The 14606-nt window shown below is 31.6% G+C and overlaps 3 protein-coding genes across 17 annotated transcripts; 1 reads left to right on the forward strand and 2 right to left on the reverse strand.

Moving 5' to 3' along the window:
* Positions 1–12: 12 nt before the first annotated feature.
* On the reverse strand, positions 13–4929 carry LOC128884318 (uncharacterized). Of its 11 annotated transcripts, none has more exons than XR_008459350.1 (15): positions 4692–4929; positions 4336–4625; positions 4253–4283; positions 3962–4179; positions 3743–3913; positions 3451–3674; positions 3156–3393; positions 2809–3088; positions 2668–2757; positions 2489–2611; positions 2366–2409; positions 2219–2320; positions 787–2157; positions 613–706; positions 14–563 (listed from the first exon to the last, which is right to left on the reverse strand). XR_008459350.1 is itself a non-coding variant. In XM_054137628.1 (13 exons), the coding sequence occupies exons 2-13, from the start codon at positions 4369–4371 to the stop codon at positions 1945–1947; spliced, it is 1770 nt and encodes a 589-aa protein (XP_053993603.1). In that variant the 5' UTR covers positions 4372–4613; positions 4692–4929; the 3' UTR covers positions 13–1944. The 11 variants fall into 11 exon arrangements, 3 of the variants coding, with proteins under 3 accessions (XP_053993603.1, XP_053993601.1, XP_053993604.1); XR_008459348.1 differs by having other exon boundaries at positions 613–664; positions 712–2157; XR_008459349.1 differs by having other exon boundaries at positions 613–659; positions 707–2157.
* A 94-nt stretch (positions 4930–5023) lies between these two features.
* On the forward strand, positions 5024–7470 carry LOC128883816 (chaperone protein DnaJ-like). Its single transcript, XM_054136569.1, has 9 exons — positions 5024–5379; positions 5455–5855; positions 5924–6162; positions 6219–6280; positions 6327–6412; positions 6543–6620; positions 6856–6960; positions 7025–7137; positions 7201–7470. The coding sequence occupies exons 1-9, from the start codon at positions 5160–5162 to the stop codon at positions 7208–7210; spliced, it is 1314 nt and encodes a 437-aa protein (XP_053992544.1). The 5' UTR covers positions 5024–5159; the 3' UTR covers positions 7211–7470.
* Positions 7471–7609: 139 nt separating this feature from the next.
* Positions 7610–10044, reverse strand: LOC128883815 (uncharacterized). Of its 5 annotated transcripts, none has more exons than XM_054136567.1 (11): positions 9919–10044; positions 9819–9863; positions 9658–9773; positions 9495–9609; positions 9344–9401; positions 9060–9248; positions 8844–8993; positions 8722–8798; positions 8012–8651; positions 7863–7960; positions 7610–7803 (listed from the first exon to the last, which is right to left on the reverse strand). In XM_054136567.1, the coding sequence occupies exons 1-11, from the start codon at positions 9964–9966 to the stop codon at positions 7771–7773; spliced, it is 1569 nt and encodes a 522-aa protein (XP_053992542.1). In that variant the 5' UTR covers positions 9967–10044; the 3' UTR covers positions 7610–7770. The 5 variants fall into 5 exon arrangements, with proteins under 5 accessions (XP_053992542.1, XP_053992540.1, XP_053992539.1 ...); XM_054136565.1 differs by having other exon boundaries at positions 8704–8798; XM_054136564.1 differs by having other exon boundaries at positions 8722–8993.
* Positions 10045–14606: the final 4562 nt, after the last annotated feature.

Below are 14606 nucleotides of genomic sequence, written 5' to 3' on the forward strand. Positions count from 1 at the left end.
AATGCAAAGGGTTGCAGCGTTTTCGTAAAAAATTCATAAAATTTTTTATGATGCATAAAAATAAACCAACACATTAGAAAATTTTTATAATAAAGTTAAATAAATTTTAACATTAGTCACAATACACTTTTGTATACAAATTAATAGGAAATTTATAATAAAATCAAATCTTATTTTACTAAACAGTTTATTTTTTAATGAAGATACCAAAGATTCGTCACGGTTTCTTATAGAAATGTAGTAAAAATTATCTATGTAATTTTAAAAATGTAAATACCTTAAAAATGCACCTATAAAGCAACTGACGTACAAGGATAAACGAATATTCTTATAAAAGGTCTTACGCATTCGAGTCAACTTCATCTAACACATAGGTAAATACTTTCGTTGAATTCGTTGAAAGCTGAGGTTGTCATTCCAAAGTTATAGTTTGGAGTTGCCATAAAGGTTATTAGTCGTCTTATGCTACATAATCGAAGTAAAGGTTTCTATTCTTTAACAATGAGTGAGAATGTTTGGTTTTCCGCGAAAAAAGTGATTAAAAAGCCAAAGTTTCAGCTTTACTACAAACAGTTTATGATTGCTTAGTTTTATGCTTTTGATAGCAGATACTTTGTAAAAAACCTTTAACGTATATTCCCAAAAGTTACTAGCTGTTTCTACACTATTAAATATTTTCTTAAAAAAACCGAAGTCCATAATATACCTTACAGCATGAAAAGAAATTATTTATTTAAATTTAGTCGTCTCGTCTACTAAAAAAGGATTAAAAAATAGAAGACTCACATGGAAAGTAAGATTATAAGGTTTTGTATTGTTAATGGACTCCTCTTGTGTATTTCCTATAACGACTTCAAAAATTTTTCAAAGTTTGAAATCAGAATGATTTTTTACATAATTTAAATAAATAAGAAAATTTTAATCAAGTTCACTATAACCTGTGGGTACAGTGGATGTTTCCCTTGTTGTTTTCTCGTAACACTTTGGAATTAAAGTAAAAACACCTTTATCTTCAAGAAAAAGAATGTTACTAGCACTACAAAGCTGACATGAGAAGACAAATTTAACGCTAGTTCAAGAGGAAAACCCTCCAAGAATATTAGCAATATTTATTTTAGCGTTTAAAGTTACAACGACACAATTGGCTTGATTTGATTTAAAAGTACCGCCAGTATCACGAAAAAAAACGCAGATAAAGTTGTAGCAAAAGCTAAACATATGAAAATGTTAATTGCAAATAAAGGTTTTCTTAAAAAATGAACATCTGTATTTTAAATCATGTAAAAGAGATTCTTGGGTCAGACTAAGTTTGCATGACTCTCAATTACAAAATAAAGAGTCGAAATAAAAAAACGTTTTTACTAAGTGGTCAGATGTGCCAACATCCACTTTTCTCACCGACGTTTCCTGATAGTGAAATCTTTCAATCCAATCCATATTGGATGGCTTTAGCATCTGTTGCCGGTGAAAGTGTCGCAGAGTCAGCTGTAGAGACTGTAGAAAAAGCAACTTTGTCTCCGAATAACTCAAACAGTAACACTCAAAAATTTGAATCGGCATCCTCTGCACAGGCGTATAAAACTCTTGATTTGTATACTGATCGTTTAAATAACGATTTGTTAGAAAATGAACAACTCCAACAAGTTAAACTCTTAAATGATGAATCTTTTAAAAAAAATAATGAACAAGTCACAATGGGGGAAACTTTTCTTTTGTTACATAATTTAAGCACCTCTTAACTGTATTGAAAACCTCTTTGTTTTTATTTTTTATTGTAAAATCGTGTTAGTGAAAAGAAAAACACCATTTACATGAATTACTATAAAGTTGAAAAATTAGTTAACGTAAACAGAAAAGAAGAGAATTATTTATTGAATTTTTGATGCGCCTCCCAAAAAAAGTTTTGGTTCAAACATGCAGCATATCAAAGCTACGCGTTGGTTTTTAAAAGTTTGTGTTTGGCGTTTTGTTACCTTTGTCAGCTTCAACAGCTGCCCTTATATATGCGTCCTCCATGTGTTTAAATACGTCAACCTTTTTATCCTTGTTTCCTTGCTTGAATTTATTAGCTTCATCCTGAAAAATTTGCCCTAATTCAATCAATGCTTTAGCTTGCTCCCTTCGAATTTCAATCCTTGTCGACATATCTTTTAAAATCTGACCATATAAATTTATTGTAAAAAAAACAGTATAAAAATAATTTTAAAAATTAAGTTACTTTTTTTGTAGCTTGTCGAACAGTATTTTGAATGTCTACAAGACAAAGTTCTAGCATAGTACCAAATAAAAGAGGTAACGTTTCTTTCAGTTGTTTAGCTCCCTGAACAACACATTATTGACAGCATTCAAATAACCACCAAATTACTTCTTCACGAGCTTTTTGTTCTTCAACTGTTGATGTTACAGGCTCTATATAAAAAAAAATTTATATGTGAAATTGTTTATTTGATTCAAAAGAATAGTAAACTTCATTTAAAATATAGCGTACGTTTTTCTCCTGAGGATTTTGTATTCTCTTCACTTTTTTTTTCATTATTTCTAGCCGCTTCATCAGCTTTTCCATTAATTTTCGTCAAACGTCTCGCTGCCAACGAAGCTCTTACAGCAGTAGCTAAAAAGTTATCAAAGTAGGTAGTTGATAATAAATGTAAAACATATCACGATTACTTGCTATTCTACAAAAATTTGTCATTTCTCTATTTTTGGCTTGTATTTTAGCGTAACGTCCTCCTAAGCCGAGGAACGAATCCAGGTTACCTATAACATCTAATTGTTCGACAAATTTTGTTCAATTTGTAGAACAATTACCCAGAAATTGATACGCATAATTTTCATAAGTCCAACCAATTGCTTCAACCATACCATCACCGAAAGCTTTCATACATAATTCTTTTGTTTGTTCATGCATGACTTTACGCCATTGTTCACGCTCATGTACACTGCCATTAACAAAGGGGGCTATACGTTCACGCAAAAGAATAGCCAGATTAAGTTCTCTACGTTTCTGCTCTAACTCAAGTACTTCCTCCGCTAATTTTCCTGTTAACTCAGGTGAATCCGATGACTCAATAGTACTCACAAGACGTAACTATTAATTAGTAAAAAAGCACATTTTCTTGTTCAGCGACGTAAGGATATTTCTAATAGGAACTTACACGCCCAACAAATGGTTCGAATTCTTCTGCGCCAAATAACATTACAAAAACAACTTTAGACTCAACAACTGGCATATCATCTAAGACGCTTTTTCCATTTAAATCGTAACGTTCCCGTCGTTGAGGATCTCCAAGTACTTGATAGGCATCTCCTAAAGCTTGGAATTTGGCACTGGCTTCAGGATCATCAGGATGCTTATCTGGATGACACTCTCGTGCTAATCTGTAATACATTTTTCTAAAAACATATTTAAAAACCAAAAATGAAAATAATAACCAACCATTTCATGCCTACCTTATTTCAATAGGTGAAGCATTCGGTTCAACACCTAATAATTCATAATAATATGTATCTGCCACTTGACGCTTAGCGGAACTTTGAGATGAGTCGGCAGTTTTTTTGATTTTTTTATTTTGGTTGGCGAAAATATTTTTTTGTTTTTCCGCTTCCAGCTTCTGTTGACGTGCTTCTAAATCCTCTTTTTCAGTCTCAATAGAGTACCAACGATCTCTCCATTCCTAATGTTAAAGGAAAAATTGATTAATATTTAATTTTCTTCATATAAGAAAAACTATAAAATTGTAACTCTTTTCTCCTTGTCCCATTTTTTCCCTGCCCTTCTTTCAATAACTGCTTCAGGAGTATTGATCACACCTCGCGCTGCTTGTGCTATTCCAATACCCAATCCAGTTACCGGAAACGCTATTGCCATTGCAACACCTGCACCAAGACCTTTAAGGAATCCTGCGAAACCTTCCTGCACGTAAATCGAATTTCATATGTGGTCAATCAAAAGATTTTATACTTGAATAGCACCATAGGTAGGTGCAACTACAAGAGAAGTTACTCCAAGACCGATACCCTTTGCTGCACTTTTTAAACCAGAGCTTAAACCAGCTCCTAAATCTCTAGGGCGTTTGGTGGAAAAAGGAAACGATATTGGAAGATCATCCAATAAATCTCTTCCTGATTCACTGGTGTCACCATGAAGGGGATGCACAACAAGTTGATTTGTTTTATCCTCTTTATAAAAAGATATGATCATATCAGTGAAAACCTTTTATAAAAACAGCTGCAAATGACAACATTGTCTTACTTTGCGGTTGGGAAGAAGCATCCGCTGTACCCTATTATAATAGCATTGAATAAAGTAAAATTGATAGTCTGTCTTTATTTTACCTTTATGGAATTAGAGCCCGATGAAGGATCGGACATTTTTGAATTAATTTTTTTAGGTTTATTCTTAAAAGTTAGAAAAAAAAAAAATTTTTTTTTGGGTTTATCCAACTTTTTTTTAAAAGTATTGTGTCGTGTAACCTCCGATTTGCGACTTGTTACACGGCACTTTGTAGAAAAATTTTGACCCAGTGTGATGCGCACAACGAAATAAGGATTAATAGGAAATGAACCAATTTAAAGTAAATTGAAGAGATATACAAAAAAATAAGAGCCTGAATCTATTCAAAAAACTAAAATATTATAAGAAAAAACAAATCACACTGTACACATTACATCGAAAATATTGTAAAACGTACTGATAAATGCAGATCGAAAGTTTCAATATGTTTTAGTTAACAAAATGTCAACTAATTCAAGAAATATTGGTTTTGATAAGTGTTGACTTTAGAAAGATAGAATTGTTCTTCTGTCAGCAAAAATCAATTTTACTATACAGAGCTATTTATTGATAACAAAATATTGTTTTGAAGAATTCATGTTGTGTTAGAATTAATAGAATTTTTTGGAAAGATTGTATGGAGCTACAGTTTGTTAAAGAGCAACATCTGCACAAGTCACTAAGTACCTACACAAACTTATTAGGTTCATCTGACAAGGCAGATTTATTAATAAAATAAACATAGAATATAGTTATCATTATTGGCCACATAAATAGAAAGCTAGAAGTAAGGCATTGTTTGAGTCATAAAGCTAATTTTTTAGTTGTTGATACTAATTTCACAATATTTTCAGTTTACACTTGATGAAACTATAATTGTTTTTGTATGAATGCAATTTCACAGATTCAATATATAGTTGAAAGTTTGATCAATATGCAACAACACTTATGTTTTTTTTATAAACTATATAGTAAATGGCAATTCATTCCATCGAAAAAGTTTTTATCCGCTACTGCAGCGAATAGTATTCTGAAATGGGCATGTTATAGTACCAATCTTAGTTCTAAAAAAAAAATGTTACCCTATACGTCTATTTCATTTCTTGGTACTGTTTTTTCATAAATCCTTCATATTTTGCAAAAAAAAACAATTCGTTGCTTTTATTACACCAACATTGCAGAGAAATATTCGACATGTCGTGGTTTTGCAAGTACCAATTCTAAAGATCCGTACGAAGTGTTAAACCTACCTAGAAATGCCTCTTTAGCAGAAATCAAAGCTCGATATCGCAAACTTGCAAAGAAGTATCATCCGGATGTTTGTTCTGATAAAAATGCAGCACAAAATATGGCAACGTTAACGTCCGCCTATGAAAGTCTTCTTCAGGCTACTAATAGCGTAAACAAAAATCGTTTTCAATCGGAATCACATTATGGTGATACTTTTTCATTTGATCATGGCTTTCAATCCTACGCCGATTCTTTTAATATTTCTGATATAAATAGTTACCTAAGAGATACACTGTTTAAAAATAACATTCGTTATTCCAACTCATCAAATCTTCGTGGTGAACATTTAGTTGTGAGAGTTTTTTTTATTAAAATTTTTTGTTTATCTGAACTTTTTTTGTATCAATGTTCTAAATCTAGACCGAAATCTCCGTTGAATTTATGGAATCGGTAAAAGGATGTCAAAAATATATTCATTTAAAAAAAAAAAAAAAATGCTCCACATGCCATGGAAACAAATGTTCGCCAGGTTATACACCATCGCAATGCCACAAATGTGAAGGTTCGGGTCTTAATAAACGTGAACATGGGTCTTTTGTCGTTGCCACGGAATGTTCTAATTGTAAAGGATCAGGTCAGATTATATCAATGCCTTGCAGGTATTTCAAATGTGCTGTAATTTGAGAATGTTCAAAGTATTGTATGTATTTTACAGAGATTGCAACGGTTCCGGAATTCAACTACAAGATTCTATAATAAATATTTATATTTTCCCAGGTATTTTGGTCAAAACTATCACCCTAAGTGACCTATAATATTTTAGGTATTCGAGATGGGATGCAAATATGTGTACCCAATGAGGGTCACGCAAGTTCTCATCAAAATATCTCCGGAGATCTATTCGTAAAGGTAAATGTGTAACTAAAAATCTCTCTTTATTTTTTTTTAATAAAATATACAATCCTAATGTTTTTTTGAAAAAAAATTTCAATAAAAGGAATAAATTACCTAAAGAAACTATTTTATATATCATATTTAGGTTAACGTGAAACCCCATTCCCACTTTAAAGTTGAAGCAGATGATTTATATATAACGGTGCCTTTGACTTTTAAACAAGTAAGCTGACAAAGTATTTTCAATATTTTTATCCACTTTATTATTTTAAATATACATTGACGATTTCGTTAAACAATATGACTGTTTCATAACCATCTTTGTTTTCAATTCATGGCTTTTGCTGAGGATGTTGTTAATTTAGAAATCTTTTTTTTATTTTTATTATTACGCTTATCAATAGCAAAATCATGACTTATTGTGCAAGATATAAATGTACATCACAAGATGTTTGTAGTTGCTATTAGGTGACACCATTGAAGTGCCCACTTTAAACCAACCTATAACAATAAAATTGGACCCCGGAGAAGATATTGGGAAGAGTAAAAGAATTAAAGGAAAAGTAATGTTGAAACTGCTAGAATATAATCACTAGTAAAAACTTATTATTCCGGTGTTACTTGAAGGGGTTGAAACGAATACATCAAGATGGGCATGGAGATCTTATAATACACTGGGGATTTAAAACTCCTGCAAACCTCAGTGATGAACAAAAAAATATGGTCCTCAAGTTAAATGGGTTTGTCTTTTATTTTCTTAATATTAATCTTAAAAAATAGATTGTGTTTTTTTCTTATGAAAGGTCGGACTAATGTAGTGACGTATCGTTGAAGCAGAACTTCACATCGAGTTAAATTGTAATTCACATGTGCAATGCAGAAAAAAGGTTCTACTCGAACTTATATCGCGTTATGCATCCATTCCAAAAATTTTTTTAAAGTTTATTGCATTCACGACATTCGTAATAAAACGAAAAATGTACTTATTGCATAGCATGACATGTCGTTGTAGCTTTTAATTTAAAAAAATCAAGTAAATATAAACTCATTTACTAAAAAAAGTATTATTTTTCTTTTCTTTTCAACACTGACATGCGATTAAACCGGTCAATGCTGATTGCAAAGGCTTGTAGTTTTTTTATTTTACTCTATACTTCTTGTTCAGATAGCAACGCAATGGGGGACACAATGTTGACAGTTTGTTTACTCATTATAATTTTGTTATGCTGAAAAGTAAACACCAGTAAAACCATCGGCTAAAAAGTAAAGCAAACATTTTTTGACATTTGAAAAATTCTTTTATAGGTCTCAGAATGCTCTCCCTAACAAGTGTCTATTTTTTCGTAAAAAGAATTTCACTGAAACTATTGTTGTTATAGTTTGACACTTTGCAACATTTTTTTAATCTATAAGCAAAAAGAAAGAAAGTTTTTTTTTATTGCAGGACATAGTATTCGGTTCGTACTTTAATTCGGTGAGCCAGCTTTTGCAGCATTGTAGCTGATTCGACTATTTGTCGATCACTATCGATTTGAGGAAGCGCTGTAAACATTCTATTGTTTCCTGATATACGTAAAGACAATTTTTTTGAAGAATATTTTTAAAACTGCTCACGTAAAGCATTCATAGTAGGAGGAATAGATAAGCTGTTAACACCGTTTCTTTTGGGCCTACTAAACGAAAAAGCAGGCGGCAGTGTGACTGAGCGGAACTGCGATGATTTCTCTTTAGTTGTTCCGTATTGTAGAAATCGTTGAATTGAAGATGAGTCTTCTCTGGAAAAATCAAAAATCTTTGTATCTTGTTTCTTCAAATCCCCCATGCTTTTAATAGCATTTGGTTGATAGGGTAAACCAGGCAGTTTTTTAATTGTCCACCGATCTACGCGTTGTTTTGGAGAAGTCTTTTTTTTTAATTGTGTTGAGTGACCTAATAAAGTATGTGGGTTTAGTAATACTTGACGACTTATACTCTTTTGTTTTATCTCAGTTCCCGCATTTTTACCAAGGCCTTCAAGCTGTTCACTTTGACGTTTTGTATTGGTAAAAACGTTGCGTTGAATCATGTTCAAATGACCTGGCACTGAAATGCTTTTTTCATACGGTTCTTCTCTATAGTTGTACAACGCTTTTTCTCTTTGCAAACTATAAAAATTTTGATTACATATGCTGAAATTGGAAACTTTTGGAATAATTTGAGCTAGATCGACATGTTTTTTTTTTTCATGTATCCATTCATATCCTTGTTTATTTTCCTGAAATATATGAAATTAGAGGAGAGAAGGTTCAGCACTTATGAACACAAACAGTATAAATTTCACTTGCTTTTTCACGACTGAAAAAAGATGGAACGTCACCGACCAGCCGTAAAGATTCCTTTATTGTATGAGGACTTGTATAACCTGACACTCTGCATTTATAAGGAGCAATTGTCAAATGACAATTACTCGATTCTTTAGAAGGTAAACCTTTGTTGCTTTTTTCCTCAGCTTCTAATAGTGACCCATAGTTAGCACTAGAATTATTTTTACACAGAACTTGACATTCCCTTGCTGAAATATGAGGTGAAGATTCTATTTGTTGCGAAACAAATTTGTCTGTTTTGAACGCATTAAAGTTTAATTCAAAAATAATAAAAGTTTCTACTGGATTATCTAACATACGGGTCTTATAAACATTGTCTGGTGAATTAAAAGACGGACTTATTTGTTTTCCATTAAGCGTTGAATCCAGCATAGTCGTTGCTGTCACGTTACATGTCGCTTCCTTTGAAAACGTCTCATGTTGACACATATCTCTTAACCGGTTATTTTCCTTTTCTATTTGAGTTACTCGACGACGTAAAAATTTACCTAATAAAAAGTAAACACAACAAGTGGACCCGTCATGAATGTAAATGTTGTTTTACTATTATCATACTGTTATGGTAAGCTATTTAAAAACTTACCACGACGTCTTTCTGAATCAAGTCGTGATTTGTATTCCTTCAAAAGTCGTTGAGGTTCCTGAAGCAAAAGTATTATAACAATGTATTTTTGACAACTATTGAACATTTTAAAAGAGAAGCACTGTTGATCAAAAGATAGACTTCAACGTACTTTGGCAGCGTGAAACAGTTTTTCTATCTGTGATTTTTGTTGACTACATAGATTCATAACGCTTTCAGAAGTATCTAAAACTGTTTTTGCCTGAGAAGCCTGCTTTTCCACTATACTGTAACAAAAAAAAAATAAAATACTTTTAAAAACAACACATTGTTACTTTTTGATACGAAGTATAGCGTGGCGCATTAATGTTTCGGCATGATGCCTCAATGCCTCGTAAGCATCTTTTTCCCATATTTTAAAAGCTTTTATTTTATCCTTCAATTCTCGTTCCTTTTAGACATTCAACTATAAAGTGGTAGGAAAGAAACATTTTACCTTAACACGTAGTTTTCGTGCTCGTATATCAATAAGACTATTTATCTAATACAGTCGTTCAACAATACTTTTGTACTATAAACAATTCAGCTCTTCCTACTTCATTCAACTCATCCGCCACAATCGCTGTAGATTTAACAACATTCATATGGTCAACATGAAACAGCACTATTACGTATTAACATGTCACGTTGCTTGCGATTATCAAAACATTTACCAGTGCTGCGCAAATTTTACCACAGATTATATTCTACCAGACACAGTAAATTTAGATGTTTTATTAAAAATGTCGGTTGACCTATCATGTCGAAAATAAAAAAATGTCTTACTCTTTTCAACATTGGTTCTCTCTACCAGTGAATACACGCGATTCATCCTGTTTACATGGTGATGATAATGTCATTTGGTTATTTAAGCATCTAGTGAAAATGTCTGTACGTTCCTTTTCTAGAAATTTTTTTTTTTGAAATTAATAATATTTTCTTTATTGTCATACACACAACTTTTTCATTATTCATTCCTAGCGGTTCGGAAGCCGTGCTAACACAGATTACGCAAACAAACTATTTTTGAAACAAACACTAAACCAAACCAAAATTTTTCACTGCTATCTGCGTGATTTATTTAAAAAGTATTAAATAGCATACCGCTGTGTATCACAAAAACTTCACTCTTACTATATTTGTCAAAATGCTGTTTTATTCTATTTATTTAAAGCGAAACCATTCAATTAAAGCATCCGTGTTAATTAGCTGTTCCTTCACTTCATGGAAAACAAGATGCCATCCACTTGTACCCTTTATCCAAATCGTCTGACTCTTGCACGGTATTCATTTTAACACAATCTCCATTATATTTCTTCCAAGAAAGAAATCTATTTAAACAAAATTACAACAAGCACTTATTCCTTAAACGATTTTACGACGGCATAATATACTATGTCACTTTTTAGTTAAAAAAAAGTCACAACGAAAATTCATAATAACACAGTTTATTAGGTAGGTAGCTTCTAATTCATAGCAATACTACTATAGGGTAAAAAATTAAGGTTTAGCTGAGAAAGCTTAACAATAAAAATACTCTACAAAATCTATTACAGTTCATTTTTACATGCATCAACTACTAATGGTAAATAATGCTAACTATATTAAAAGAATGTTTTTTTTATCCTTTACTCGGGTTAAATTCTGCAACTCCAAAAAGGCAACTTTCCGTGGGTACATGTAACGCTTTGTGAATTATTTTGATAAATATTTAAACGAAATTTATACTATATATCATGAGTCGAGAAGAGTTACAACCCAACCAATTCGGTAAAAATTTTGCAAAAAACGTTCTTTCATTTTTTCAGTGTAAAACGTATTCCATATCTCAAAAACTCTTTTGGTAACATGGTTTTTAAACAGATTTCTTATTCAATCTGAACTCGTTTTTAAGTCAGTTCACAAATAAATGAAGAACATGTGAATTACACTTTTGCTCCTCAGTTTATGCTCCGTAATAATTTATAACATATCTCTATCAAGATTTTTATTCACGACTATTTTTAATAAAATGTTACTGTGTTCTAAATTTCACCTAAATAAACTGATTGGGAAAATGTTCTTGTTAAAGAAGCAAATGTTTTTTTTGCCATTAAAAATTATTGAAATAGCATAATTTTTCTGACATAAAACCGGTCTTGACTTTGTAAAACAATTATAATTGAACGTCTTGTCATATTTCAAGAAAAGCAAAATAGTTAAATGTGTTACTTTCAGTTCAAATTTTTATCGAATTTGTTTTGAAAATACTTCATTAAATGAAAATTTTTGTTTTTTTTTTACAACGAAAAAACATCGATATGCTAAACAGTAAAGAGTAAAGCATTTAATTAGTTTCGAGATACTTGATTAAAAAATAATAAAGTTTTATATGAAAGAAGAAACCGTTTGTCACCGGTTTTGTTATTTGATTAATTATTGAAAAATTGTCCAGAATATATAGTTTTAATTGCTGAGTAATACCGTATCTAATTAAGCGGGTCAAATCATTGTTTACATTTGTCTACTAAACTAAAAATGTTTAACCATACAATATAGTGTATCAGCATGTTTTCATATTTTACGTCTTTTTTGACTTCGTTAAATCCATTCAACTCTTTTATTTGAAAGTGACTTTTTATTAAATACACGAATAAGACTGTATTTTTTTTACAAAAGTTGGTGTCATTAAAAGTTTGAAAAGTGTTTAAAAGAAAAATTATGTCGCTTGATTTATTAATTTTATACATTATCCCTACATTAGTTTGAGAGAGTAACACGGTTACAGATGTATAAATGGAACGACAAATTATGACGTAATAGAAGTGAACAGCTTTTCTTTCATTCTAGTTTTAGATTTAATCGAGAAAATGGCATTATATTAATAGAAATTTACAAACTGAGTAATTTTGTTAAAACAAAAAAGAAATTAAAAGTTTTCTATTCCAATAATGCTCTCAAAAAAAAGAATAATTTTGTTTTTGCTGAAAAATATAAAAAAACAATGTAATTTTTCTAACTGTTGCTGATGACAAATCAATTGAATTTGAAAGTTCAATATCATGTTGTGTTTTTTTATATATAAAAGGTAATTATAACATGGTACTTTGAGAGTTTATTGAAGATCGTAATACTAATCTCTATCCATACACTTATTTGAAATATAATGCTGTTTTATTCCTTAAAAAAATATTACAAAATTTATTAATTGACAACATAATTTATGAATACTAATTTTTTTCTTTTGTTAGCAAGGAAGTTTACTAGAATGAATTTCAATACATTTTCTGCAACTTGTATGGTATAATTTTGTTCATTGCGTGAATTGCAATCATGAAAAACGTAAATTGTATTATTTTTTTATTACAGATTTTAAATGCGTACGCTTTAATGTGGAGCGTTCAACTTAAAAACCGTCGATGATTATAAAAGACGCCAGATAAAAAGAGTCTAGCTTGAAAATCAAAATTACGAAAACTCCGTTTCATGAAAGGTTTTATTCAATTAACACAGTTAAGTTTTGTCATACGTAAAGGACAAATTCGACAGATACGTTGTTTGCGCAACGCAGAACCTGTCCCTTTCATTTATTGTTTCCTTTATAGATTCAACTTTAATCATATGTGGACGTTTTCTATTAACAAGGTTACATTAAATTACCTCATTGATTAAGGTGTTTTAAAAAAAATGTAACCCCCATGTTCGTAAATTATTATAATTCTATTATGAAGAATAAAATTTTTTTTGATAAAAGAAATTAGTAATGTATAAAAAATTGTTAAAGAGACGTCAAGTTTTATTCAATTGATAACACTACGTTACATGGTTATTAATCATACAACGTGGAATGTGCATAAAACGATTATTTTTATTTCAAAATGTATGACGCTTATACGTCTGATATCATGAAAATGAACATACTTATCAAAGGTTTACGGAAAAAGAAGCTGGTTAGCGTAACGCCTAGCTCTCATTAAGTAAGGTCTAGTGTATGAATTAAAATCGAATGACGACTTCTGGTCTGCCGGACATTAAATGGCTGACTGCGTCGACGATCGGAGACATTAAATGGATGGAGTCATCACCCAAGGCCCAAAAGATGGAAACCTCTCCCTGGAGTGGACCCAAGTCACTGCCTGAAATTAGTGTAGCAATAGGCGGAGACCGAATCCTCCTGATGAGTCGCTTAGGCAACGACGAAACTCTCCGTTTCATTCAGTGTTCCACTTCGATGGATAGGCTAATATGCCGAATTGTAAGCTCCGAAAGGATGTTTTATGCTATAACGGTTTAGTGTATGAATTCATTAACATGCGTTCAAAAAAATTACAAAGTGAACTAATGTCACATTACAAGATCTCAAATGTAACTCAGCAAGAAGGCAGTAACTGTTGAAATGCCCAAAGCATTTGTAAAAGTCAACGGCGGTAAATAGGTGGGAAAATTACTGCTTTGTAAGTCCACAGAGAAAAAAGTACTTGAAAGCTGGAACCTACTGAAAGCGGAGATTTCAAACACAATGGCGATTTCGGCTAAAGCTCACGCGGTGAAACTCTCTTTAACTTGAAACAACGAACTCCACAACTCGACGAAGTACAAAAAGAACTGAGTGAATACGATGAGTGTGAGCCCCACACTCATGTGTACCTATTGGATATTTCTAACAACTTTAATATAAACGCCGTTAAATGCTAGAAACATATAAATTTACCTCTCCGACAAGACTCCACTTGACGCACAACCCCGATTTTAGGAGAGGTACCTACTTTAAAACAACACGACAATTTTTTTGTAAAATAAAAAAAGACCTATCGAGCAACACTGACATGCATCACAACAAAACAGTATAAACCAACTTGCACAATCTTCTTACAACATTTCTTCATTGAACCGCTTCGATAGGCGAATTACTGTACAGTGCTTAGAGACAGTGTACAGATTCAACTATAGCTTCCTGCATTATAATCCAGCCTTCAAGCATTTCAAAAAAGGTTAAAAAGCCGTTGGACATCTAACGATCTAAATCTTCTCTTGCAAAAAATAGAAGCACTTGGAGGGTATTGAAACCATGACGCTATTGCAAGTGCATTTTAAGGTGAACTGCTTGTCATATTTACAAGAAAAGAAAAAGATCATCAACACAGGTAAGACATAGAAGCAACTGATGAAAAAAACAGCAGTGAAAACATCAACATCCCATAATCGTTCATAAGAAACATTGAAAAAACAGTTATTTTTCGTATGTCCCCGTCCCAAAAACTGATTG

Source organism: Hylaeus volcanicus, unplaced genomic scaffold (assembly GCF_026283585.1).
Source record: "Hylaeus volcanicus isolate JK05 unplaced genomic scaffold, UHH_iyHylVolc1.0_haploid 12237, whole genome shotgun sequence".
In the NCBI taxonomy this organism is placed as follows: domain Eukaryota; kingdom Metazoa; phylum Arthropoda; class Insecta; order Hymenoptera; family Colletidae; genus Hylaeus; species Hylaeus volcanicus.